We start from the raw sequence: 22,177 nt of genomic DNA on the forward strand, positions 1-22,177 counted from the left end.
ATTTGACCCTGGATCCGAGGTCGCGCCGCTGTGCCGCGGGTTGCTGTATCTCGGGAGGGACAAGGGATGACGTCATTGCTTGCGCAGGTGACGGTGGCCGTGCCCAGGATGAGCTTGAAGGAGACGTTCTCCGTCAAGGAGCCTCTGCGTCGCTTCCAGGCGCAGTTCAACGGGCACCCCGACAGCGTCCTGGCCAACCGCATCCGGACGGCGCGCGCGGCCACTCGCAGTAAGTTGGCCCTTTCTCTCTGCGGGCAGTTCCACGAGAGTGACAGAGATGGTGACCCGCCGCCCTTTTGCAGAGGTGGAGATGAACGGCTGCAGCTGCACCTGCCCGGCGGCCAAGCCCGCGGCGCCCGAGAACCCCTTCGTCGGCACCCGCGGCGGCTTCCCGGCCGCCATCGGCAACCGCAACGGCTTCCCCAAGGAGGGCCTCGTCGCGGCCGCCACGGGCAACCCGGGCAGCAGCGACGACCCCCTCATCTTCAACATGACCAACGCCTCCAACGACCCGCGCTTCCGCATCCAGGACATCGTGCACCAGATGTTCCTGGAGGTGAACGAGGAGGGCACCGAGGCGGCCGCCGCCACCACCGGCACGGTGGACTACGCGGCTGGCACCGTGTTCCGCGTGGACCGACCCTTCACGCTCTTCGTGCGCCACGAGACGACGCTGGCCACGCTCTTCTGGGGCAGCATCGTCAACCCCGCGGCCTGAGCGCCATGAGCGCCGAGGCGGGGCGCCGTGAAGCAGGCAACCCAACGCACACCGCGCGCACACTGCGGTAGGATGGGTTGCCTACTCCCGCGGCGCCGAGCCTCTGACTTTCACTGTGTACGTGTATTTATTTATTCCGACTCTCTCAAATGTTCGACGGCGCGTCGCGAGGGGACCGCTTGTTCGAGTCTGGCCCAATCTTTGACGACCAAAGATTGCATGGCGGTGCCGTAATGCTGTGAGCGCTGGGGCGCGGATGGAGCTCTGCATCACGCCGAAGGGGATTCACCCCGAAGGGGATTCTCTCCGAAGGAGATGCAGGCCTCTAGGCGCGGATAAGTTGACGGTTTCCGTCAGTTCCTGTCTGTAGAACGACTAGGTTAAGTTTTCAGTGGCTGTGTCTTTAGCGTGTAAGTAATAGCGAATGATATTTCGTACTCTATAGTCTTAAGTAAATGTCTTTGTATAAAAAAATGTTAGCTCGTTGTTTCAGAAATAAAATATGTTAAAGTGAGAGGTATTGATTTATCAAGCGCAGCATTAGTCAGCCTTGCCATGTTTATTAAAATTTCTCAGGAACAACTCTATACCTGCAGTAAATGCAAAGTTTCACTGGTATAATTTACAACAAATTTGTTTTAAATTAATATAAAATATGTACACATTAACATTTTATACAATTTTCATAGTACATATAACAAGATTTACATAAACTTACAAACTCTTGGACAAACACACAACCTTTTGTGATCAGTTTAAAAAGAAATGAAACATAGCAGAATGAAATAAGAAGTAACAGAAACACAAAAAATTATGATTGGGTAGGCTATGCAAACTGATCACTAAATGTTACTGGGTTTTGATCCTTGGAATGGAAGACTCTTACCCTACATTAGCGATTTTCCTTAACTTACTTTACACATATTGCACTTTGGTCTCATCGAAAAAAAGTAAGGCACAAATACGCTTGTTGTGCCTAAATACAGTACATAAATACAACACTTATAACGAATGGCATAAATAAACAATACTGATTCGTTTCAGACGCGAAAGGTAAATTATACATTTCGTATGTTGTAAGAGATTGACTAGCGTTGGGGATGGCATGCACGCTTCGCCATCGCACAGGGCATCATCCTAGAGAGGATTCATTTTATTGCAATTTTGGAAATTTTCCCGCCCGAACCGCCGTTGCCAACCTGTTGAGCTTTCGTCAGGATTGCAGACTCAAAGTACACCAGCAGAAAACAAAAAAGAAACAAAAGCGACTAGCGGCGGCCCTGCTGTCAGCTGGTCCCGGGCGTGAGCGTCGTGTCTGGGCACGCTGGCGGTGCTGGCGGCAGGTTCGAGTACTCCGTCACCGGCCTGGGCATCCCGACGGGGACCTCGTAGCCGTCGCCGGCCCGCTCCTCCGCCGCGCCGTCGTAGATGAGCTCCAGGTACTTGGGGATGGTCTGCGGGATGGTCTGCAGGAACGGCACCCGATCGCGGCTGCCGCCGTCGCTGCCCGTCTTCCAGGAGTCGCCCGAGCTGTTGTGGTTCTCGTCCTCGAAGTAACCTCGATTGGCGACACCACCTGGGCAAAGGGCGGAGTTCTTACTGTCGGTTATTCCAGTGCGAAACCTTACCAGCTCTGACGAGAAAATTAATTCTCGTCGTACATTTGCAGTGAGCTGCTGGTTCTTACCATTGACTAGATTTAGGGGCGGGATCGGAAGTGACTGGCTCTTGGCTTTCAGGTCTTCCAGGATCTGCAGGCAGTACTTGAAGGTGGGCCGCGCCTCGGGCGCATACAGCCAACACTTCAGCATGAGCTGGTGCCTGGCGACGGAAAAAAACACACCATTAATTTCGGCCAAACTTCCGCGCAATCGTCCAGGAAACTGAAAGTGAACTTACAGGTCCTCCGGGCAGTTGCTGGGCCTGCCGAGGCGGCCGCCGCCGCGGACGTAGTGCAGCACCTCGATGTTGGTCCTGGCGGGGTAGGGCTGCTGCCCGAGGGTCATGACCTCCCAGACGAGCACCCCGAAGGCCCAGACGTCGGACTGGCACGTGAACACGCCGTCCATCAGGGACTCCGGCGCCATCCAGCGCACTGGCAGCAGGCCCTCGCCCTCCTTGCGGTAGTAGTCGTTCTTGTAGATGTCGCGCGCCAGGCCGAAGTCGCCGATCTTGACGATGCGGCCGCTGGCACCGCTGTCCAGGCCGCCGTCCAGGCTGGCCACCAGGCAGTTGCGGCACGCCAGGTCGCGGTGCACGAAGTGCATCTCCTCGAGGTAGCGGCAGCCCCGCGCCACGTCCACGCACATGCCCAGCAGGTCCTGCAGCGAGAGCCCCGACCCTGCGTTCTGGTGACGGAGAGGGAGCGGTCAGCGAAAAGAACGGGGAGCAAGTGCTTGCCGTGAATGTGGTTGAACGTTGAACCTACCGCTGCTGGTCGGCGGCACCGCAGGTAGCTGAGCAGGTCGCCGCCCTCCATGAGCTCCATGATGATGAAGTTGGGGTCGTTGTCCAGACAGACCCCCAGCAGCTCCAGGATGTGCGCGTGCTTGAAGTGGCTCATGAGCTGCGCCTCCTTCAAGAACTCGGACTTCTCCAGCTCCGTGGCGCCCTTCCGGAGCGTCTGCGGGAACAAGGCATGAAATGAGGCTCCGCGTCGGCGGGGTCGTCCACAAGCCGCCGTCCTCGAGGCTCACCTTGATCGCCACCCGCATGACGCCCTGGCCGTCGGCGAGGTCCCTGGCGTTGCCCTCGAACACCTCCCCGAAGGCCCCGCTGCCCAGGAACTTGGTGAGGGTGATCTGGTGCCGTCGGATGTGCGGCAGTAGGGCCACCTCCTCGTCGGTGGGGCCGTCCGGCGGGTTGCTGGCCGGGTAGGCCGAGTACAGCGTGTTGGTGCGGTGGATGAAGTTGCCGCGCCGAGGCAGCTCCCTCAGCGTGGCCAGCTCCACGTCCAGCGCGCCGTGGCCGCCGTGGCCGCCCACGCCGCCCACGCCCGCCGCGCCCACCGCCCCGGACGCCTGCAGGGCCTTCTTCTCCTGCTCCCGCCGCCGGTTCACTGCAAAGGAAAGTTAGCGTTACAGACGTACTGGCGGCAGAGCGTCAACAAGAGCACCGGCGAGCCGCCACTGTACAGTGTGCGCACCACAGAGGAAGATGAGGGCGGCCACGAAGCAGAAGGCGATGACGCCGGGGATGGCGATGCCCAGGACGACGCCCAGCTCCTGCTGGTCCGCCAGCAAGGCCGCCTCGCTCAGGTCGAAGCTCCGCGACTCGGCGCTCCAGTTGCTCCAGCCGTGCTCGTTGAGGGCGCGCACCCGGAACACGAACTGCGCGCCCAGCAGCGCGCCCGCGCCCAGCTCCGACATGATCCAGAAGTTGTCCGAGCCGTTGTAGAACGTCTCCCACAGCGGCTCGTCGGGCTGGGCGAGGTCCGAGGCGGAGTCCGCCTGCGGGTCCGCCTGCCTGCGGCTGCGCGGCGGCCACTCGGCGTCCTGCTTGTCCTGCAGGTCCAGCTCGTTGTGCGCGGACTTGCGGCGCACCCAGCCCTGCAGCGTGTACGCCTCGACGGGCGCGCCGTTGGGCTCGGACGGCAGCCACGTCACCTGCGGAGGGAGGCACGGGTCAGAAACTAGAAACACAGTCCATCGCGCTAGGTAAGACAGGCGAGTTCTTTGGCGCACCTGGTACACGGCGCGGTGCAGGTGCTGGATGATGGGGGTGCCGGGCGGGCTGGGCCGGTCGCCGTGCGTCTGGAACGTGAAGCGCGCGTCGCCGGGCCACAGGAAGGTCTGCGTCGAGTGCGGGAACGTGAGCTCCAGCCGCATGGTGTAGTTGGTCTTGGGCTGCAGCCCCTGCACGAGCACGGGGGTGCCGTCGGGCTGCGACAGGGCCACGGTGCGGCAGGCCGAGGTGCCCGTCACGCAGTACTGCAGGGCGCAGCTCTGCAGGGACGCGTTGGCGGGCACGTCGCTCCAGGACACCGTCAGCGAGTACGGCGTGGTGACCACCAGACGCAGCGGCCCGGGCTCCGGCAGTGTGCGCACCACGGCCACGGCGCTGTCTGAGTGCGCGGCCTCGTCGTCCTGCCCCAGCGCGTTGGCGTGGGCGTGCGCGCGCACCCACACGGCGTAGGTCTGGCCGGCCGCCAGCTTGGTCAGGGTGGCCGTGTGCAGGTCTTTGCCGCCCTGGTCCGGGACGACGTCCTGCCCGGATGTCCCACGCGGGCCCTCGGCGCGCCAGTGCAGCTCGTACCACACGGACTCGGCGTGCAGGCGCTCGGGGGAACGCCACCAGACGCGCACCGTGCTGGGGTCCTCGGCGCGGAGGCGCACGTCTCGAGGCGGCGACGGGGCTGTAGGCATCAAAGTTCAGTTCAAAAATGTTTCAAGGACTCGTGTAAGGCCGATCAAACAGGCTGCAAGTGCTACCTCCTGCTGCTGTCTGGAAGACGACGGTGGGCCCTGGGACCACGGCCCGCTGCCCTGTGTAGAAGTTGGCCTGCGCCACCAAGAACACGTGCTCCGTGAAGGGCTCCAGCCCCGACACCTCCACCTCGTCGTCGTAGGTGACGGTCACGTCGCAGCGCGCCCTGTCCGCGCCGCAGTCCTGGGGCCGGCCGTGGTACAGAGTGGACATGACGGGCGCCAGCGACACGCCCCTGCACTGTGGCGGCCGCAGCGGCGTCGGCAGCCTCAGCCGCACGGAGGTGGAGTTCCTGGCCACCAGCATGACGGCCCCGGCTGGCTGGCTGGGCGTCAGGCAGTGCTCCGCGGGGTAGGGCTGGAGGTGCGAGCCCAGGGCGGCGATCCTCCGCACGCCGCTCAGCTCCCTGGCCGTGAGGCCGTGCGACGTCTGTGCGCCTTGCGGGGCCTGGATCTGCAGCCCCACGGCGTGCACCGCGTGCACCGCGTGCGCGTCGTGGGCCTTTGGCGCGGAGTACACGCGGCCCAGGGAGGCGTTGGCCCAGTACACGCGCTCGCCGTCCGCCGCCACGGCGCTGGGCGGCAGCCCCGCCTCCAGCCCGGCCTCGCGCAGGGCGCGCGCGTTGACGAGCACGGAGCAGGCGCACGCGTCCAGGTCGGCGGCCACCACGTCGCCGCCGCGGCCCTCGTCCACCCACACGACGCGCGGCCGGCCCGCGTCCGAGTGGTCCAGCGACAGGGCGGGGCCCACGCGCGTGCTGGCCGGGCAGGTGCACGCGCGGCGGCGCCGCTCCAGGGACGCGGTCCTGGAGAAGAAGCGCCTCGGCGAGGAGCCGTCCAGGCCGCTGGCCATGAGCACGCCGTCCTCCACCCACACCAGCGTGCTGTTGAGCGGCGCCGCGGCGAGCTGGCGGACGACGCCCTCCCTGCGCAGCACGGTCACGGGGGTCACGGGGGTGGCGGAGTCCCTGTCGAGCTGCAGCCTGCGCACCACGGACGCCGAGCCGCCCGCCGACTCGTCCAGCTCGGACCAGAACACGGCGCGCCCCACCCAGTCCACCGCCACGCTCAGGGCCGCGCCGGACAGCCCCGCCAGCTGGAAGGAAACAAACGTCGAACTTCAAAATTGCTGCTGCCGAGGATCAAACCCGCGACCCGACGGTGGGGCTGAAATACGAACCTTGGTCTTGTTCCTCCCGTCGAAGGAGGCCGCCCTGAGCTCCTGCGTTTCGCTGAGCCAAAGCACGCGGCCCTGGCCCTCGGCCGCCTTGCTGTGCAGGAAGGTGAGGTCGATGGGGGTGGCGGTCGCTCGCAGCAGCGTGGTCTCGGCGCGGCGGTCGCAGTCCTCCAGCATGAGGGCGTGCACGGTGGCGAGCAGCAGTCGCGGCACGGGGCGCTCGGCCCCGGTGTTGGCGGACACGGGGTGGCTGGGGGCGCCGCTCCCCGCCTCCGTGAAGGCCTGGACCTGCGCAAGCAAAGGGCGGCCGTTACTCAGGGCGTTCGGAGAGTGACGCGGAGGCTTGAGTGCAAGACGAGCCTCACCTGGAAGTAGTAAGTACAGTTGTGCTCGAGGACGGTGGCCTCATACTCCAGCTTGTCGGCGGGCAGCACGACGGGCTCGCACATGTGGAGGTCGCCGACGGGCCGTGAGTACCAGTACTTGACGAGGTACTTGTGGACGGGGCCGTTGGGCTGGCGCGGTGGGTCCCACCTGAACAAGGCCGTGATGTTGGTGGCGTCGTGGTGCCACCGGCGGGGCCCGGGCTGGTACGTGACGAACACACGCGGGTTGTGGGGCTCCCTGGGCCGCGCCGCGGGGCTGTGCAGGCGCGCCCTGGCCGCGGGGGCCGCGCCCCAGAACGTCAAGGCCCGCACCGTCACGTCCAGCTCCGTGTAGGGCGGGGGCTGGCCGCCGCAGCAGCGCACTGAGACGTGCATCGTTTCTTGCTGCAAACATCGTCAAACTTAAGTTTAAGTCGACATATTTTGACCAACTTTGCGACGCCACTGTTCCCAAACGAGTGTTGGCAATGGCATATCCGAAGGTAACTCACCGTCATCTCCTTGCCGGTGCCATCGCGGATTTTGACTTCGTAGAAAACTTGGCCGTAGTTGACGTTGGTCACGGCGTTCCAAGAGATGTTGAACGACTCCCACGACCCGGACACGCGGATGGAGGACTGCGCCACGGCCTTGGGGATCACGTCCACGTCCGCTGGCGAGTCGCCGGGCACGCGCTGCTGGTCGGGGTCCTGCACGGCGACGGTGTGCAGGTGCGAGAGGCTGGTGCCGCCGCCGCTGATGATGGCCGCGTTCTGGCCGCTGAGGTCGCCGATGACGGCGTTGCGGTCGTCCTGCAGCCACAGCAGGTGGTGGCTGAAGTAGCACAGCGGGCCCTGCATGCCCACGAAGAGCTGCGCCACTTGCGTGGGCTCCACCGCCTTGCCGGGCGGCAGGCGGAGCGCGTCGGCCGTCGGGGCACTGAACAACGCGGAGCCCTCATAGCTGCGCACCACCCAGTACAGGGACTGCGAGTCGGGCGCCAGCGTCAGCCCCATCACTGCAACAAGCAGGCGAAGCACGCCATCATGAACACGCCCTTCTCGGACTTGTCACGCGGTTAGAGCTGCCACTGACCGTGCTTGCCGGAAAACAGCTCCGCTGGGTAGTAGGTGCGCCGCCCCTTGCCGTTGAGGCGCGCACTCTCCACGCCGTGACCAGTGGACCAGTACAGGAAGGCGTTGGCCGCGTCCACCAGCAGCTCCTTGGCCACCGTCAGGATGGGCAGCGGCTCCTGCTGGCCGCCGAGCAGGTTGCCCCGCGTGATCTGCAAGGAAGCCGGCGACAGTGAGTTGCAGCTCGCGTGGCGTCGTTCGAGGCCGACACTTGCACTGCACTCACCAGCTGCTGCTTGGGGTTGGACCAGTAGAGCCGCTGGCCCACCCAGTCCACGGCGATGCTGCCCACGTTGTCCAGGTGCGGGAGGCGCGCCAGTTCGCGGCTCGTCAGGTTGTACACGTACACCATGGACGTGTTGGCGGCCAGGTACACGCGGTCGCGCCACCAGGCCAGCCCCGCGGCGTGGAAGGGCGCGGCGGAGCGGGCGTCGCGGAGGCTGTTGGCGTCGACGAGCACCTCCACGCGGTCCGCCGTCACGTCGGAGCGCAGCAGGCCCTCGGCGGCGGACCACAGCACGGTGGCGGGCGGCGGGTAGCTGCGGAGGGTGCGCGCGCGGAACTCGCTGCTCCAGGGGCCCACGCCGGCCGAGGTGTAGGCTGCGGCCTTGACGACGTACGGCGTGTCCTCGCGCAGGCCGTGCACCGTGCACCAGGTGGCGTTCACGTCGCGGTGCTCCAGGGTGTCGCCGCGGGCCTCGTCGCGCACGCTCAGGATGTAGGACCAGTCCTGCCACGCGCCGCGGCCCTGGCCGCCCAGAAGGTGCGGCGCCCGCCAGGACGCCTTGGCCAGCGCGGCGCCCAGCACGGCCTGCACCGCGATGGGCGGGTTCACGGGCACGGGCACCGGCTGCGCTGCGGCGCCGTCGACGCACACGGACACGAAGGAGCGGTCCGCCGGGTTGGGGTACGTGTTGTGGAAGTAGGCGTCCTGGCCCGCGTGGTACTCCTCGGTCAGCACCTCGCGCCCGTTGGTCCAGAAGAAGAGGCCGCCCGCCATGGCCAGCGACACCACGTTGCGGAACATGGCCTGCTGCGTGTTGCGCCGCAGGTCCGCCACCTCGCGACTGCGGAAAAGAAAACAGCATCATCAAGACGCTTTGCTGCGACCTTTGCCGTGATCCTTATTCTCTGTACGTACCCGTCCAGCGACACCGCCAGCACGGTGTTGTTGGCGTGGTGCGGCACGAGCAGGCGGAAGTTGGCGTGGTCCACGACGAAGGCGCCGAGGTGCGGGTCCTCGAGCAGCACGGAGGGCTTGGTCTCGTGCTTGATGCCGTTGCTCACTTCAGCCAGGTCGAGGCGGTACAGGCCGCCGCGCGGGCCGCCGAGCACCCAGAAGAGGAAGCCGTTGTAGGGGTCGACCTGCACGTGGAGGGGCCGCGACGGCAGCCCCGCGACGGCCACCGTCAGCCCGCGGCCGTCCAGCGAGGCGCGCGACACCTGCCAGGTGGGGGCCGCGTCCTGCCCCTCCTGCACCAGCTGGCCCACCATGTACACCAGGTCGTTGAGCCAGTCCACGCTGAGGGCCTGCGGCAGCACGCGGCTCTGCGTGGGCCGGAGGATGGCCACGGCGGCGTCCTCGCCGTCCAGGGACGCGCGCCACACCACGCCGCTCGAGTCGGACACGAACAGCAGCCGCCTGAAAGCACGATTTATGAAAATTTTAACGGAAGATGATATGAAACATGAACTGAGGAACGCTCCCTGGCCGAGGAAATGCATTTGGCTGAGTCTCAGGGCACCTACTTGGCCACGTGTAGGGCGAGGCCGGTGATGGTGTGCGTGCCCTGGGCGCGGTACACGACCACGGGCTCGTCCAGCAGGTCGGCGGACTGCCTGGTGACAGTGCGGCTGGCGGCGAGCACCAGGGCGGGCTGCTTCTTGTCGTCCAGGACGGCGGGCTCGGGCTGCGGCGGCGTACTCACCACGGCCGTAGCCGCCGGGCCCTCGCCCACCCCGTTGCGCATGGCCACGGACACGCTGTAGTTGCGGCCGGGCAGCAGGTTCTGGAACATGTAGAAGTCGGGGCTCTCCGACGCGGGGACATCCTGCGGCCCAAAGAGATTCCTTTAGTCCAAGGTCGATGCGATGGATGAATGCGTGACTGAATGACCAGTCTGATTGGCAGCCGCGTGGGAAAATACTCGAAATAACGGCCCGTTAATCATACTCATGCCACGCCGGGCTCACCTTGAGCGCCGAGTAGCCGGCGGGCAGCTCCGAGACGTGGAGCACGTAGGAGAGCAGCGGGCCGTTGGGGAAGCGGCCCGGCGTCCAGGACACGCTCACGCGGCCCCAGTCCACGGCCGTGGCCCTGGTGATGGTGGGCGGCGACGACGGCACCCCGCTGGCCAGCGTGCTGATGACCACGGACGGGGCGCTCACCACCAGCTCCCCGCCGCTGTGGCCGCCCGGCAGCAGCAACGCCACGCGGAACTGAAAGGGGAGGAAAATCAGACGTGGCTGGAGTGGCCCTGAACCCGACCTCCCCAGGGTAGCACCCTCCAAGGCGCACTCACCCTGTACTTGCTGTAGGGCTGCAGGTTGTCCACGTGCGCCGTGGCGTGCGGCCCCCAGGACTGGTTGCGGCAGTACTGCCAGGCGGCGGCCAGCTCCTCGTACCGCCACTGCACCAGGTAGCTGACGTTGGCGAAGCGCGAGCCGTCCACGGAGCCGTCCCACTCCAAGCTCAGCGAGTGTGACGTCAAGCTGTCCGCCACCAGCGCCGGCGCCGGGGGCACGCCGATCTCCTCTGCGAAGCAACGGAAGTAAATTTCTGACGTCCCGAGCTCTCTTTCCGGACAAAAGGACAAAAGCGACGACCCGTACCTTTAAGCCGCTGGAAGTACGTGTTGACGGCGTCGTTGCAGCCCATGACGCAGTACAGCTCTTTGGGCAGCAGCAGCTCTTGCGTTCCGTTCTGCCGAAACAAGAGCGAGGCCCGCGTTAGCGAATCACAGTAAGTGCAGGTCAGAGGGCCGCCAACACTCATTAAAGCACTGTACTTACGCAGACTGTCTGGCAGCTGGTTTGCAGCGCGTCCTGCCAGGAGCGGCAACCCAAGCCGCACTGTAACAACAAAAACAACACGAATATAAATAAGGTGACATCAGGACGCGTCACACCGTCGCAGCACCAGCCGGACAGTCAGTCCAGCCTCCATTAGATGACCGCCCGGCCGTCCGCCCCGCCGTCCGTCCAGCCTCCGTCGCGAGGACGGCGTCGCGGCGTCGCGGCGTCGCGCAGCGTTATGTTGGCAGGGCTGTCCGGGCATGCCGGCCAGGCACTTAGTCGCGTGCGCAGGGCCGCAGGGCCGCAGGGCTTGCCGGCAGGCAAGGCTCCTTTATTGGCTCGTTGAACGCGCGGCGCACACTGCCAAGCCGGCAGGAGCACGGCCCGCAGGCGGCACGGCGGCACGGCCCTAGGGCGGCCAACCCTACCACCTCCCCGCTGTTCGCAAGACCTTCTCGGGGGAAGTCCTTGTGGAGCACAGAGGCCGCCAGGGCCCACTGCCCCGCAATTCTCTCCACAGAACAGAGCGGGGCAGAACCCACGACTAAGAATCCTTCGTCGAGTCAAGGACCTGCCTCAAGCTCTCCGCACTTCTCCTCCTCCCAGACTGTTTTCTGGATTTGGGGCGGTCACTTTGCAGCTTGGACAATGCCACGGGTTACCGTTTGCAAAGAGCAAAATAACTCGCCTTCTCGGCTCGAAAATGGCATAGGTTCCTGCCCCCGCTGGATCGTCCTGGAATGCTGCGTCCTGCCTGGCCTTGCGTCCGCCGACGCCGCCGGCCTGCCGACCGTCTGGACAGCATCACGGCGATGCGTCCAGCGCCGCGCGCCGCCACGCCTCGGGACTCGCAGGCAACAAACTAAGAGTGAATGAATAGCGAGTCTGTGGGGCCGTCTGGAGTCCGTCATGCCGGCCGCCAGGGCCTAGCCAGCTCTAGCAGGCCGCCCTTGCCGACGCCGAGGCCCCGCCGCCGCAGACACCTTGGCCGTGGCGGTGACCGCGGAGGGCGTCATCGTCGTAGGCGTCGCGGCGGGGCGGCGTGGCGGAGCGTGGCGGCAGGAAACAGAGGGCCGCGACAGAGAGCCGCTGCTGGACACATCCGCTCGGGGATTTTGTCGGTTAGGGAGAGCGAGTGCGACCGGCGGTCTAATTGGAGCCCTCAGCCGAAGGATCGCTCCGTCGCTCCGTCTCTCTCGCACCCCACGGAGCTCCATGCGTGTGAGAGAGAGGCGAGCCAGCGCATCCCCTGCGACCCGCGACCCGCGGGGCGGAGTCATTGCCTCCGAGTGACGCGGCGGATCACGCCGTCACCGCGCCGGCCGGCCAGGAAGGCGGTTCGAATCCCCTCGGCACCCATTTTCAGCGGCCAGACGAGCGAAGCCACACCTCGTGGGTGCGGGGGATGCGATCGCCGGGGCGCTCGCACTGCACTGTGCACTGCACTGTGCACTGCGTCGCGCAGCCCCGCCACGCGCCTCGCGCGGCCAGCGCGCCAGCCTACATCCGTTAATTTACCACTTCCTAATTAGGGAAAAAAGTCGCCTGCACCCTGTCGTCGTGCCTGTCGCCCCTCTCCGCGGCGGTTCGCGGCAGCCCGCCTTTCGCGCCCCTTTCACCGCCTCCGCGTCCAGAACAAGCTCCCCGTCGTCCTGGTCCTCGGCAAGGGCGTGGTCGCTGCTGCGCTGCTCCGCGGGTCGGCGCCAATGGCGCGTCAAATAACATCCGTTTAGGCCGCGAACGCGCGCACCACGGTTCGTTGACGGCGGCCCGTGCTGTATGGCTTGGTGCACGTCCACCTCGACGTCATGGAGGCCACGTCCGTCCGGCGCGTCGCGGCTCGTGTCGCGGTCCCCGGAAGGGGAGGAAGGGACTGCGGATGAGGCGTACTTACTCCACTCATTTCTACGCCCCCCTCGGGTCCACGCGACGCGACGCGACGCACGGCGCACTATGGCTGCCGGGCCGGAAGTCCGAGTCCCCGATGCGACGCGCCGCAGGAACACGCCGGAACATTGCGACCGGAACCGGCGCCGCGGTGGCCGTGGGACTGCGGCCGTGCCGGGCCGGACCGGGGCGCGTTCCCCGACACCGTGTTGAAGCCGTAGCGCGCGACCACGAAACACCACGCGGAGCACAAACAGAAGTCAAAGCCCCTCGCCCCGCCACCCTGGTGGCGCCCCCACTGCAAGGCGAACTGACACTCAGCGCCGGACGCGATGGGCCTCGTAATCGTCAGCGTCGTGTACGCGACGGCAGCCACAGCAAACTCGGGAGGAGAATTAATGAATTAATTCACGTGTGACTTGGTTTAATCACTCAGTGGCTCGCTGCCGTGGAATCATTCGGCAGGCCCTTGCGTCGGCGGCCGCCCCCTGCACGGCCTGATGACGGCCGCGCCATAAAGGTCATCGCGGCCCCCTGCCCAGAGTGTGTGCCTGCAGTGCCTACAGTGCAGCAGTGCAGAGGGGGCAGTCACCTCGCCGCGGTGCGCGCCGGGCCTAGGCGGGCCGAGCCGCGCGGCCAGAGTCGCGGCTCCAGATTTACCGCGTGAAATATCGTCCGGCAAATGATGATAAGTTGGAGCCAATAAGGGCCTCAGGGGCGTTGGGCTGCCGTTAGGCTGACGTTGAGCCCTCTGTTTCAACTCCCCCTCCTTCCGTTTTGACCCCTGACGGCGTGCTCCGACCGGCTCCGACGGCGTGCTCTGACGGCGTGCTCTGACGGCGTGCTCTGACGGCCAGCCTCTGACGGCTTGCTCTGACGGCGTGCTCGACGGCGACCTCTTGATGTCCGTCCCGTGACGTCTGCCTGGCCGCGGCCCGCATTGCCGGACAATATCGAATTAAAAACCAGCCCGCGGCTCGTTATACTCCACTCATCGCTGCTTCGCCGTCGTTGTTCAGACGATCGTTACCTGCTCTATTCTGCATTCGCTGCCGCAGCCGGCCGCGTCCAGGAGGCCATCGTCTGTTTTGTTCTGCAACAGAAATGAAGAGGACACTTAATCGCTGTGGTGCAGAGCAGTGCGAGCAGCGAGAGCGGCGCACTGCACTCATGGCAACATGGCCGCGCCGTGCCATGCCGGCCACAATGCCGGCGCCGAAATAAAAATTAGGCTCCAGTTTCGTCGAGCGGCTGGAAGGCTGGAACGGAGCGGCTAGCTGGACAATAGAGGCGGGCCGGGGCTCGGCGGCCGATTTACACAGAACGTCGCGTCGTTAGGTCCGTTTAAAGTGGCGTAGTATTGGTTTTCAAGACGACGCGCCACGGCGGCCACGGCGAGGGCCCAGGGCCGAAGGGATGCACGAGTTCCCAGAAGGGCCGAGCCATGGGCCGAGCAAGGAAGGGCGTTCGGCCTGTTTGCCCAGGGCCCCGGAGCTTGGATCCACACAAGGACAAGGCAGAGTCATTAGCACCAACCTCAAAGGCAACATAACCTTGAATTTGGGGGCACAAATTTGCTTCAACTTCAAAATAACTTTCCAAGGAAAGTTTTTGAGATTAAACTCAAATTTAAGGCAACTTTTGACGTCTCTTGCCACGGTGGCCCGCCGCGTCTCCTACCCTGACCGGTGGACACGTTCATCCGATCGCTTAGGGCCCATTACGAACTTGTACGGACTCGCGCAGGAATCCAAAAATGGAACCAGATAGCCGCACGGATTTAGCTGCACCGGCCGCCACCCTGGGACAAAACGTACAAAAATGCAAAATAGGAGGTGGCCGACGAAGGGGTGGGGGTGGGGAGGGAAGGCATGCTTCGGTGAACGGCAACAGATGGGCGGCGGGGAAGTCACCTGGAAGCGAAGCGGACCTCGGAGCGGACGGTAACCGAGCGTGCGGGGCAAAATCACGGGGCTCGGGAAGGATTGTTTAGGATCAAGAAGTTGGTGCTTGCGCCGCTTTGCGAGGTCCACTGTTAAAATCAGGTCCATTTTGTACTAATTAGTTTTTAAGTACACGGAAGCTTGAAAATTAACTTAAGGCGTTTTCCCTTTCGGACACCTTTTGTGGTTGTGCGGTTCGAGGTTCGATCCCCGACCGCGGCGACACCCGAGCCGGATTTTCTGCCGTCGGCGGCGACGCGGCGACGTCCCACGGGAAAGCCTGGTCGCCGCCACCCGTTTTTCGTCGTCTAAGCGGCATCTTCCTGGCGATGCGGTGGCGACGTACGCCGCACGGCCACCGGCTCTGCCTCTCTCGCACCCATACCGGACGCCCCGTGAGTGCGAGAGGCAGCGCGGCGCGGACGGCGGGCCCTGCGGCCAGGGCATTAGCTCCGGACACGACAGAGCCCCGTCAAGTGCGCGGGGCGGCTCGCCCGGGGCTCCTCGCTGCGTTCCCATAGTGGCCACACCGCCGCCACCACGCCTGTCCCGGCAGTGGCCTGACCTACGCTGTTAGCTTTACCTTCTTTTCTGACATCCAGACCAAAGTTCTTTCTCGGCCGCCGTGCCTGCGGTGACTACAGCCCCTTCCCGACGCGGGGCCGAAACAACTCACTCACGGCCGTGGCGCCCGGGGCGACTTGCACGCACGGGGGGCGGAGGCACGGCAGGGCCGGCGCGCTTTCCAAAATGATGTTTGCTTTCCGAAAGCCCCAAATTAACAGAGTCATTCATTTGTTCACGCTCGACTGCAGCGGCGTGTCGACTAATGATCTCGGGAAATGGAAACGGATAGACAAGGAAGACGCGACCTCCTCCGCCGAGGTTGGGGCTCGGGGCGGACGCCTCGACGCATTCCGGGAGTGGCAGGTAAGGGGTGGCAATTAGCAACCCAGGCCGCCCTCGCCCGCCTTCACGCTCAGCTGCCCCCCCCCCCCCCCCTTTACACCTGTGTGGCTGTACCTGCAACCCTCGGCACACAAACAGAAGCATCACACAACCTTTTTTTCGAGAGGGCGTGGATCTGATCCCTTTGGAGTCTGACGGCTTCATCATCACCATCGGCGGCCTTGTCGGAAACGACCTGCATGCAAACAAAGTACTTGGGCCCGTGGCATCGTTCGAACACATTTTCGCGCCGCTTTGACTGACTCCGCTGCTAGAGGGGACAACAACTGCGCTTGCCGGGAACACGAACGGGACGACACGGGTCCTCGCGGGCACAGCACAGCACGGCATCGGGGCCATGGGCCCGCCATGGGCCGCCATGGGCCGCCATGGCAGCGCGACGCGCATGACTTGCCGCACTGTACTCGTCGGCCGGCCGCGCCGAGCACCCACCGGAAGTTGACCTGTTGTCGGGCCTGCCTGGGCCTGCCCTGGACCAACCCGCCCGGCCGCTCTCTGTCAATCTTTGCCTTCCAGCGGCGCGGCTCGCGGTCCGCCGGCCCGCCGCCCGCCCGCCCCACGGACGCAGATTGTGGCCCGAAATCCCAGTGACTCCTTCTCCCCCACGGACTGCTTGACCGGCCGGCCGGCCGACCGGGGCCTTTTCCGGCTGAGAGAACAGCCCGGCGGTAACGGCGGTATCGACGAGGGCGTCGAATTTCAGTGATGGCAGAGCCGGCCGCCGGCCCGGCCCGAAGGAGCGAGAGAGAGGGAGAGAGGGCGAGGGGACGGCGCGCTGCTTGTATGATGATGGTCCCATTCATGTAATGCAGCAAATTGTCTGCTTGCTGTTTATTATTTCTCGCGCCGTTAATGCACGGCGTGCCGCCGCCTTGGGCCAGGGCTGGCCAGGGCCTGGCCGCCGCGGATTTGCGTGTGTTGTCACGCCACACGCGTGTCCGCTGTCACGCGGTGACGGACGAGGGCCACGACGAGGGCCCCGACGACGCCTCTCTCCGCGACGCGCTGGACGCGGCGCGCTGTCCAATGCTGGACCGGCAGGACGATTGGGCGGCAGGATAATAGCCCCAATGGCAGACGACGTCACCGCCTCGCCTGGCTTCGACGCGCTGGAGGTCCCGCCGCGCCGCGCACTGAACTGCTCACTCACGCGCAGCGCCACCAGGACGCCGTCAACGTCGTCCTCACCTGGAAGGGACACCGGTCGGCACACAGCTGGAGACAGTCGCTCTGCAGCGCACTGAGGACAACGAGCAGGAGCAGAGCACTCAGGGCCTGCTGCAGCAGGACCGCTGTCGGCGCCATCGTGCTCGCAGGGCATCACGGAGGTCACTATCACTGCCACACTCGCGCACGCGAACACACGCGCACACACGCACGCACACACGCCCGCATCGACGGCGACCCCGTGCTGACTCGTCCGCGTCCGCCCACTGACTGAGGGCCTGCTTGCTGGCGGCTGGGGCTGGCCGGGGCGGGCGGCCGTGCGCCGAGCGGCCGGGGGCGGGGAGCGGCGGGGAGGGGCCGCGCCACACTCCGCCGCATCCTGTACGGCCTGTACGGCCTGTACGGCCTGACGGCCTGCAGGACCAGGACGCCATGCCGGCCATGCCCAAAGGACGACCGCCGCCGCACGCCACGAACGGCCAATGCGCGCAGCCGCGGCCTCGGCCAGGGCTCGGCGTCGACGTGCACGCCAGGACGATCTCGCGGCTCGCGCGCCGCGACTGTGGGCCTCCGCGTCGACGGTGACCCAGTTGCCCAGTTTGCCCAGTGTCGGCACTTTGATCGGCGAGGATCGGCGCGAATCCTGCGTCGCAGAGGCCGGGCCGCACTTGTCGGGTCCGCTTCAAAAGCACGCCGACTCGGGGACACCTATGCATGACGCTATGCCGGCGAGCACCGCGAGCACCGCGCACTGGACCGAGGATCCTCTCGCCCCTTTCCCACCGCGGTGCCTGCCTGCCTGTGTGAGGTACCTGCTACCCGCCCCGCCGCGCGCCCAGCGCCCAGCGCAGCAGAGCGAAGCGAGTGCCAGTTCAAATATGCACAGTAGTTAGGAACCCCGCACACACATTACCCCTTCCCCTCCCCTGCCCTGCCCCGGCGCGTCGCGCAGCCTCTCCATTTAAGCGACAACAAGTAAAGTGACTCCATCGCTGTCGCCCCGGTGCCTGTATGCCTGTACGGCTGCCCCGCCGGGCTGCCCCCATCTGCATGGCGGGCTGGCGGGCGGCGGCCAAGATTTCGAGTGGCCCAATCGGCAGCAGTGCCTGCAGTGTGCCTGCAGTGCCATCGGGCCAATCGGCCGATGAGCACTTGAACCGTTTACTGGCACTTCCCTCCCGCCAGGGTCCCTCACCCCACCCTGTAGGTAGAACAGTACACTGGAATATTTTGTGCCGAACGTCATTCATTCATTCATTCATTCATTCATTCATTCATTCATTCATTCATTCATTCATTCATTCATTCATTCATTCATTCATTCATTCATTCATTCATTCATTCATTCATTCATTCATTCATTCATTCATTTTCTTGTTGGTGGTCTCCCTGTTGTATTCGCGCGCTTATGGCCCATCTTGTCGGCCTGTTTTGGCGTACAGAATGCACCCCCCGCCTCGCCGCCACTTGACTTCTGTTCTGGCTTGCTTTACTTTCTAGCGCGGCGCCGCAAAATACCACGCTGTTTTGGGGGCATTAGGGGTCCGTAGGCCGTAGGGGTGCGGGGAGGGACCACCCCGGCCGGCGCGGCAGCGCGGCGCTTCTGTGTGTCGGATGCAGTCGGATGCGGTAGCGCAGCGCGAGACCCCCCGCCCCGCAGTGCTTCATCTCCCTCGCACTCCAGCGGGACGCCCCGTGAGTGTGAGAGAGAGCGCAGCCCCGCCCACGCCCACGCCCAGCCGCCAGGTTTCGCGAGGCCTGCCTGGCCTGCCCTGCCGCAACACAGTGCCTGTGTTTCCCCAAACATGCGATGTCTTCGCCACTGTTTCGTGTCGTTCGGCCTCGCTCTCGCTCGACGACTGGGGGGTCACCTTCAGCCCGCTACAGTTTGACGGGCCGGTCCGCGGGTTAATTTTTTTGGCGCGCAAATTATTTTGAAAGTGATTTGACATACCGGCGTGTGGCTGTCGGGCTCTCCGAACAGATTCGCCACTTTCATTCTCGGCTTCGGCCAGGCTTCGGCCACCGGAGCGTGGCGCGTGACGGCGACGGTTACACCGAAGGCTCCCCTCCCTTCCCTCCTCCGCGGCGGCGCGGCGTCTCCAAGTGGCCGGTGGCTCTTCCTCCGGGGGGACGCGGGGGACGCGACGCCGCGGCGGTTGAGTCGGGTCACGCTCGGTGCGCCGAGCTTGCCGCCTGCCGCACCCTCGGCGAGGACGGGGCGGGCTTCCGGGGTCAGCGAGGGCAGTAAGGCAGCGGTGCGCCCCGCCCCGCCCCACTGTAAAAAGGCTCCCCGGCCTGCTTATTTGGCGTCCGTCGTTCCGTCAGCACGTCGAGGCGATCATCGCCGGCTGTATTTACACCGGTGGGCCGCGCGGTTAGTGAGTTGGGAAGCGGGGCGCCCGGGGGCGCCGGTGATCGGGGCTCGGCGCGTGCTTCCAGTGTGCGCGCCGTGCGCCCAAACACGCGCGTGTCGTCGCGGTAATCCCCGAGCCGCGCCTTGATGAGGGATGGAACGCACGCCTGGCACGCCAGGGAGGCTGTGTTTTGGTTTGCTTTTCGTTTTATTCTTATTGCCTACAGGTAAGTGAAAAATCTCCCAGGTCTTCCCTCCTCGCGGTCTCTCAGTCTTGAGTCTTGGCGCTCCTCGCGCAGCGCGTCGTCGCGGTGGCTGCACGGGCTAGCCGCCCTTCCACATGCTGGCCAGCCACTCGCTGAGGTGCATGGGCTTGGCGGCGGCCGCGGGGCCCTTGCCGGGGTGCGGCATCCTGTTGTTGCTCATGGGCCTGACCAGCACCACCATGGGCTTGACGCGCACGGGCCGCGGCCGCATGCCGAGCGCACCCAGCGCACCCAGCGCCAACGGCGCCATGGGCACCACGGGCGTCATGGGCGCCACCTTGATGGTGATGGGGCCCTTCATGGGGCCCTTCAGGACGTGGCCCTTGATCTGCATGGGCAGCTTGAGCTGCTTGAGCTGCTTCATCGTGGCGGCGTGGTAGCTGCCGTCGCCGAACATGAGTGGCTTGTCGGCGTGCTTCATCCCTGCGGGCACCGAGAAGGCACAGGGGTTACAAACTAAGTTGGAGAGAGACAGAGCGCGGATGCACCGCGAGCTACTCACCGCGGAGGTGATCTTCCTGCACTTCCTGGTCCTCGTCGCGCTGCTCGGCCGAGGCCTCGAAGCCCCTCGGGGGGTCCAGGGCCGACGCCACCCCCACGCGCTTGTTCGTCTGCAGGAACACGTCGGTGATGCCGGCGGCCGGCGCCTCCCCGTGCTGCTGGCGCCAGGGCTCCAGGGGCGGCGGCGCGGGGGTGCGGGGCTGCTGGCGGGGCTTGGGGCGGGGCGGCCCGGGGGACAGACGCACGCCCGGCGGCTCCAGCGGGTTGCCGGCGCAGTCGCGGGTGATGAGCGTGGCGTGCGCGCGGCGCCGCTGCCGCCGCAGCCGCTTCAGGATGCAGTCCGGGTGGACGCCAGTGGCGCTGCGGGAACGGCGGAAACGGAACTGGGGTGAGACCGACGCACCGACGCACCGCCGACGCCTACCTCAGGATGGAAGGATTTCCTCCGAAAACCACGGCTAAAACGAACGTAAAACGTAAAGCAAAGCAGGAAATTGATTCCGGCACCTGAACGTACCTCTTCCTGTGCGGGTGGGGCGGTCCTGGAGGTCCTGACGGCCCCGACGGCCCCGACAGGGGGGCTGCCTGCTCCGCCTGCTCCGCCCCGAAGTGCCCCAGGTCCCAGACGCGCAGCCCGGACGAGCCCTCGCCGTACCAGCGCACCTGCAACCGCACCTCAGTCAACGTCAGGGCGGACAATCAGCCCCAACAGCGATCTCTGTCTCTCTCGCTCCAATGCGGGACGCTGCTGAGTGCGAGAGAGACGAAAACGCTGTTTGGAATCAGCCTGCCGGCCGCAGAGAGACACGCCCCTGCTACCGGTCAATGGAGGCGTTCCAAAGCCTGAATAACACATCTCCGGGGAAGGACCAGAACACACCGTGCAACTCGCTTTTGAACCCTCCTCTCTGGCGTCCATCGCGGTGCCTCGGTCTTGTGGAGCGTAAACGACTAAGAACCTCGTACACCGCGATAAAAGTACTTCTTATCGTTTCTGCATTTTATTCAACTGGCAGAAGCCAGTACGCGACGCGTTGGTGGGCCTCTGATGGGTCCCCCCTCCCCTCCCCTCCCAGAGGCCCCCGACGGGGGTCCTGGATGGCCGGGAGGGCCGGGAGGGGGCCGATGGGGTCGGTAACGAGGAGCATCCACCCGTATGTATGATCGCATATTCCAGCCCGCGAGGAAAAAATACGTGCACTCTGCCGTTGTTTTTTTTTCAACGACGCTGTGAATTGGGAGCCCAGCCGACCAGCCCGACGCACGACCGGCACCGCGACATGCAAGCGGCACGCGAGGGGACTTGGTGCCCGCGGACCGGCCGCCGACGACGCGACGATCGTAAACTGCAGAAACAATGGCAAATTTTCAATATGATATAATTTTGCTCTTAAGTCTTTTAAGAAAATGTTATTTCAATTTTGAGTTTCCTTCCGAGGATCCCTTGACGCGGCTGCTTCCGCCGGGATCCCCAAAAAACCGTGTGTTTACTGTATGAACAGCGCCACGAAGACACTGCACTGACCATCTGGGCGCGCGTTCCGCAGAAATTGGGAAACGGAAATCCTGCCGCGTCGCGCGGCAATGAATGAGCCATTCAGGCAAATGGTGTTGGCAGCCGCCTTTCCATACTCCATGCGCTTCCGCCACAAGCAACGCGGCCTTCTGGAAACGATCGCGGATCGCACGCGTCGCCCCGGCCAGACAGACGCTCCAGACGCAGTGCCGCGCCGCGCGTGCCCGCTGGTGGTCCATCCTCAGACTCCCATGCTCGTCTCGTCGTAAAGCATCACACTCGTCGTCAAGGTCCGGCGCGCCAAGTGGAACCAGATTTGTGTCGCGTTTAAACACTTCCCAGGAACACGCAGCGCCGTCAATCCTTTAACGTTGCGGCTGCACTGCACGCATGAATTTGGTGGTGTACCACCCTTTGGTGCTTTGGCCTCACAACGTCTTGCGGTTGCACTTGGCGCGTCACATTCAAAGCCGATCTCGCCGTTCAAACCTTTGCCGCGCTTTGGGCCTGTCGGTATTTTGGCCACTGCCTGAACCGCTTCATTGCACCGACACTGGTATGATTGTTTTGCCCCCCCCCCCCCCCGTTTCCGCCCGCATGGCCGCGCCGCCCCACTGTATCATTTCCCATATTGGTGATGTTTCTTGCACCCACACACAACGACGGGGGCACTTGATCGGAGTAAACAATTAATACCATTCATGACACCCGATGAAACTGTTTAATGTTAGTAAGGAAAT

The 22,177-nt window shown here is 64.6% G+C and overlaps 2 protein-coding genes across 2 annotated transcripts in view; one reads left to right on the forward strand and one right to left on the reverse strand.

Moving 5' to 3' along the window:
* Positions 1 to 1,232, forward strand: part of LOC117652377 (leukocyte elastase inhibitor-like) — a 29,861-nt gene extending 28,629 nt beyond the window's left edge. Inside the window, exons 6-7 of the mRNA XM_034397236.1 lie at positions 88 to 229; positions 303 to 1,232. Of these exons, the coding sequence (XP_034253127.1) occupies positions 88 to 229; positions 303 to 718 (558 nt within the window). The 3' untranslated portion in view covers positions 719 to 1,232. The remainder of the gene's footprint in view (positions 1 to 87; positions 230 to 302) is intronic.
* Positions 1,233 to 1,238: 6 nt separating this feature from the next.
* LOC117652378 (proto-oncogene tyrosine-protein kinase ROS) lies at positions 1,239 to 17,056 on the reverse strand. Its single transcript, XM_034397237.1, has 21 exons — positions 16,820 to 17,056; positions 13,750 to 13,812; positions 10,830 to 10,889; positions 10,650 to 10,740; positions 10,340 to 10,572; positions 10,011 to 10,256; positions 9,567 to 9,868; positions 8,959 to 9,459; positions 8,044 to 8,884; positions 7,780 to 7,969; positions 7,197 to 7,702; positions 6,685 to 7,089; positions 6,323 to 6,607; positions 5,149 to 6,238; positions 4,402 to 5,072; positions 3,864 to 4,323; positions 3,415 to 3,776; positions 3,147 to 3,341; positions 2,618 to 3,066; positions 2,406 to 2,539; positions 1,239 to 2,294 (listed from the first exon to the last, which is right to left on the reverse strand). The coding sequence occupies exons 1-21, from the start codon at positions 16,934 to 16,936 to the stop codon at positions 2,005 to 2,007; spliced, it is 7,491 nt and encodes a 2,496-aa protein (XP_034253128.1). The 5' UTR covers positions 16,937 to 17,056; the 3' UTR covers positions 1,239 to 2,004.
* Positions 17,057 to 22,177: the final 5,121 nt, after the last annotated feature.

This window comes from Thrips palmi, unplaced genomic scaffold (assembly GCF_012932325.1).
Source record: "Thrips palmi isolate BJ-2018 unplaced genomic scaffold, TpBJ-2018v1 HiC_scaffold_7, whole genome shotgun sequence".
In the NCBI taxonomy this organism is placed as follows: Eukaryota; Metazoa; Arthropoda; class Insecta; order Thysanoptera; family Thripidae; genus Thrips; species Thrips palmi.

What these genes read in the sequence shown, in the direction of transcription:
- LOC117652378 (XM_034397237.1), bottom strand. Translation starts at nt 16,936, where the DNA reads ATGGCGCCGACAGCGGTCCTGCTGCAGCAGGCCCTGAGTGCTCTGCTC. An exon ending in CCGACCGGTGTCCCTTCCAG is followed by an intron (nt 13,813 to 16,819) that starts GTGAGGACGACG and finishes TTTCTGTTGCAG; the next exon opens with AACAAAACAGACGATGGCCT. An exon ending in CTCGCCCTACACGTGGCCAA is followed by an intron (nt 9,460 to 9,566) that starts GTAGGTGCCCTG and finishes TCGTGCTTTCAG; the next exon opens with GCGGCTGCTGTTCGTGTCCG.